At 51.1% G+C, this 4,073-nt stretch overlaps 2 protein-coding genes across 10 annotated transcripts in view; both read left to right on the forward strand.

Annotated features, from left to right (window-relative positions):
- The window catches only part of LOC102893438 (store-operated calcium entry regulator STIMATE), a 66,560-nt gene that overhangs the window by 57,328 nt on the left and 5,159 nt on the right, over positions 1 to 4,073 (forward strand). For all 6 annotated transcript variants that reach the window (XM_006917541.3, XM_006917542.3, XM_015593767.2 and 3 more), the window contains 2 exons: positions 95 to 244; positions 2,011 to 2,121. In XM_006917541.3, coding sequence (XP_006917603.2) covers positions 95 to 244; positions 2,011 to 2,121 — 261 coding nt within the window. The remainder of the gene's footprint in view (positions 1 to 94; positions 245 to 2,010; positions 2,122 to 4,073) is intronic.
- Positions 2,037 to 4,073, forward strand: part of ITIH4 (inter-alpha-trypsin inhibitor heavy chain family member 4) — a 26,249-nt gene continuing 24,212 nt past the window's right edge. For all 4 annotated transcript variants that reach the window (XR_003047986.1, XM_025050701.1, XM_015593764.2 and 1 more), the window contains exon 1: positions 2,037 to 2,121. The gene's annotated coding sequence lies outside the window, so the exon portion shown is untranslated. The remainder of the gene's footprint in view (positions 2,122 to 4,073) is intronic.

The raw sequence follows: 4,073 nt of genomic DNA on the forward strand, positions 1-4,073 counted from the left end.
TGTTATAATCTAGAATAGGATAGGGATTGGGGCTGCTCTGCTTTGTTTTCACAAATGGCTTATCCCAGAATAACTGCACTTTCCCTCCCCACAGGCTTTGATGTTTTGGGTAGTGGACAATTTCCTCATGAGAAAGGGGAGGACGAAAGCTAAACTGGAAGAAAGGGGAGCCAACCAGGACTCGAGGAATGGGAGCAAGGTCCGCTACCGAAGGGCCGCATCCCACGAGGAGTCTGAGTCTGAGGTAGGGCTGAGCCCTTGCGCTGCTGACCCGAGGATGCTGGTCACGTGAGGATGTCTCACGCCAGCCAGGGGGTGGGAGAGGAGGCTGACAGTTCTCATCCAGCCAGGACCCATTTCTGCTGTCCTGTGGGCCTTTCCAGGGCAGGGAGGTGGAGTACCTGGTGAAGGAGGCTCCTCTCCACATTCCCTCCACTAGTGGAGAAAGACATGAGAGGGAGGAGCTGCTTTGTTCCAGGAAGCTGGCACGAACTTTCGTGGGCCTGACCATTGACCTTTAAGCATAAAGGTGTTTGAATCCTTGATCATTAACAAGCAAGGCATGTGTTGGTTGAACCAGCTGGAAGCTTCTAAAAGGTAGGGGTAGCCAGACTTCCCGGGGGAACTTCATCTCCTCTTATTTTCAAGTTTCCTAAGCTAAAGGTTTGGACTTGAGGGAGACTGCTAGTTATAAACAGGAGCATGGAAGCCAGGTTGTGCTGAGCACTGTGCTGCGCAGGGGCTGCAGAAACGGCTGAGAGAATGACTTCCCCAAGAGGCCTCAGACTTGTGGGTGAGGTGAAGGTGAATGCCTGAACAGCTCGTCATAACACTCTGCTATAAGGTTTAAGACTGAAGCTTTAACAGAACCCTGCAAAGACTCTGGGACAGTCTATTTAACTCCTGGGGCATCCTGGAGGGTGTTTTGAAAGCTGAATAGATGGCAGGACAAAGGGTAAGTCCTAGAATCTGGCATGGGCCTGTTATGTTATAAGAGCTCAGTGAACATTAGGTGAATGACAAACAGCATTACAGGCAGAAGCAGTTGCTCATGAGCAATCCTGGTCATGTGGTTTGGCATTTGGATAATAATGTGAAATTCATTATGGCCAGAGCAGCATGTATGTGAGGATAGGATGGATTGATAAATAAGCTAGAAGCAAAAGTCTGAGCTAGATGGGCAAGGTGCTTTGTGATCTAGGCTGAGAGTGTAGGGTGTGCTTGTACAGGCAGTAGGGAGCCAGAGAGTGTTTGATCAGGGGACAGAGGCTGAAGGGAGGAAGCCCTACAAGAAAGTGGCCCAGGGAGAGGCGGTGAGACCGCCCTGGTCTGGTATAGAATGAGTGGCCTCTGCACAGGTGTGCTTTGGGCCTCTCCATCCTGACCTGGGCTGTCCCAGTCCTTCCTTGGTGCTCAGAGGTTTGAGGTGCCAGGCAGGTGGGCGGCAAAAGTGTGTGTGGATGCCCCGGGTGCCCTGGGTGCATAGCCAAGTCATTCCAGGGGCTCACACAAGTAGAGGGCTCTTGTTTTCAAAAGTTACAAAATTGGCTCAAAGCAGCCACTCTGAAATCCTCCTGCACTGTATGTTCCCCACAGATGTTTTCTTTCCTTTTGAAGGAGGCTTTTGAGTGCGTTTGCTATATTTGAGGCAGCTTCAAGGGCCTGGCACCCCATGTGTCCAGATGGGGCTTTTTTGCCAGGATGACCTTAGGCCACAGGTCCCTGCTGAGTTTGCTCCAACTGGGGTTCAGTTCCAGCTGGAAGTTGGATGGCGAAGTGGTGGGGAGCACTAGCAGAGGGGAGGGCACATCAACTATAGACTTGTTGTCTATAGCCCATGGATGGGGTCTGGGGTGGGCCAGCTTGTCTCCTAATGCTCTTCTAAAGAAACATGAGAGGCCAGGCCTCACGGTGGAGCTGGCACCCCCAAAGGAAGAAGGCACTGCTGGCAGGGCCATGCCTCTCTGCTGCCTCAGGGACACTCAGGGCCATGCCTCTCTGCTGCCTCAGATCCTGATCTCGGCCGACGACGAGATGGAGGAGTCCGATGTGGAGGAGGACCTCCGCAGACTGACCCCCCTGAAGCCTGTGAAGAAAAAGAAGCACCGCTTCGGGCTGCCTGTATGACACATTCCCATGCGGGGGGTCAGGTTTGGGGGCCCAGCCTGCTGCTGGGTCAGCAGACGGTCGCTCTGCAGCATCATTCCTTTCCTCTTCTCTTTGCCCCTCCTCTTCTACCTCCATCCTCTTGCTGTCTCTGCCCACTCCCAGACTACTGTGACTTGAGAGAGGGAGGACGAGCCAGCGCCGAGGGGGCCGTGGCAGTTGGAGGTCCCCACTCAGTTGCACTACAAACACTGACCAAATATGCAAGCAAGGCATTTCGTTTGTTTGTCGTTGTCCCGATGGTGTTGTGAGGGACCCAGAAGCCCTGTGCTGTGTCTGGCATGGTGGCACTGAGGAAGAAACTCACGCACACAGACTGTGTGTAGAGCCTTTCCCCAAGGCTTGGAGAGTGAAGATATAATGTGTTCGGGGCTAAAAGTCACTCATTGACCAAGTTGGAACTGCAATGCTTTCTTACTCGAAATGGCTTTTATAACTATTGATTTCTAAAGGCAGTTTTATGAGCTGTCACAGTGTTAATGTTTTTTGAGTATGTGTTTATTTCCTATGGGACTAATGAGCAAAACATAGATTTTTAAGTCTTCCGTATGCAGTTGACTTTTATATTTTTAAGTTATATTTTCATACTATTGTATTTAAAAACTCTTTTTAATCCCCAAAGAAATGGGTTTGTTTGCCTTTCGTGGGACGTGAATTGATAGAGGGAAAATGTTGGGAGTTTTTTATTTGGATAAACTGGTGATCTACATTAAAATGAGGTAGTGAACTCAGTAGGAAGGGATAGGGGTCCTTGTATGAAATCTACAAGCCCAGTGGTTCTGTAAAGGTCAGGCCTGAGCGGGAGGCAGGTGGTCCGGACATGGATCCAGGGCCCACCAGTGCATGCTCAGGGCCCACCAGCTCTGTGGTATTTCTGCTGGCAGTTTAGAGGTCTTATTTAAATGTGACCAAGAAAGGAAGCTAAGAAGTCTTTGTGTTCAGAGATATTGAGACTATGAGGCCAGTCCTATTTGTTCCCTGCCTTTCTTCAGAGCCTCCAGATCTGAAGTTTAAAATGTCTCAGCCTCCTTGCCTCCCAGTGGTGCAGCCTTCAGAATCAGTCTTTGCACCCAGCTCTAGGTCAGGCTGCCCTGGGCCTGTCATCTTGTCTACTTATTTTTGCACAAGATCCTGGAGACCGCCTATCTGACCACATGATTCAGTTTTTCATATACTCCAGGGCTGTGGAGTGGCTGGGAGTGGGATGAGTCAAGGTGAGAACTCACTCTCTCCATCCGCAGACAGGAAGAGGTCCTTCTAAGCTGTATTTTCTCTGTGGGGAGTGGCCCCGACTCAGCCTGAGCACGGGCCCCTATGGCTTTGGGAGTCTGCTGACTGGCAGTGGAATGGGCTAACCTGGGCAATTGCCCTGCTGTGGAAGAAGCAAGGTGGAGCAGCCCAGTGTTTTGTCACAGCCAGAGGCAGCCATGGACGTTTAGGAACAGAACACTGCACTGCTAAGGTGTGAGCTGGAAGTGAGACAGGTGCAAGGGAGACCCCACTACCTAGAACTTTCTTTTTTAGACCTACATAAACACGTTTCACTTAAGCAGATTGAGTCTGAATTGTAGCATATGAGCCAAGCATTGAAAACAAGCATTCTGGGCCTGCCCTCTGCCTCTCACAGTCCCACCTGTCTGAGACATGGGGGCCAACCCTTGGGGAGGTCTTCTCAGCCCAACTTCTCTAGGAGTCTAGAAGCCAGAGGGCTGTGAGGAGCTGTAACTACAGTAGGAGGCGACTGCCAGAATGGGCATCTGTGGGCAGTGCCTCGTGTGAGATTGGAGTCCATCTCCACTCTCGTATCGCTTCTGCTCTCATTTCATGCCCTTCACTCCTCTCCCGTCCCCTGGCTCTGTTAGTGGATGTCTCCCTGTTAGAGAAGGGGCTTTTGGGAAGACCAAGAC

This window comes from Pteropus alecto, unplaced genomic scaffold (genome assembly GCF_000325575.1).
Source record: "Pteropus alecto unplaced genomic scaffold, ASM32557v1 scaffold75, whole genome shotgun sequence".
Classification (NCBI taxonomy): Eukaryota; Metazoa; Chordata; class Mammalia; order Chiroptera; family Pteropodidae; genus Pteropus; species Pteropus alecto.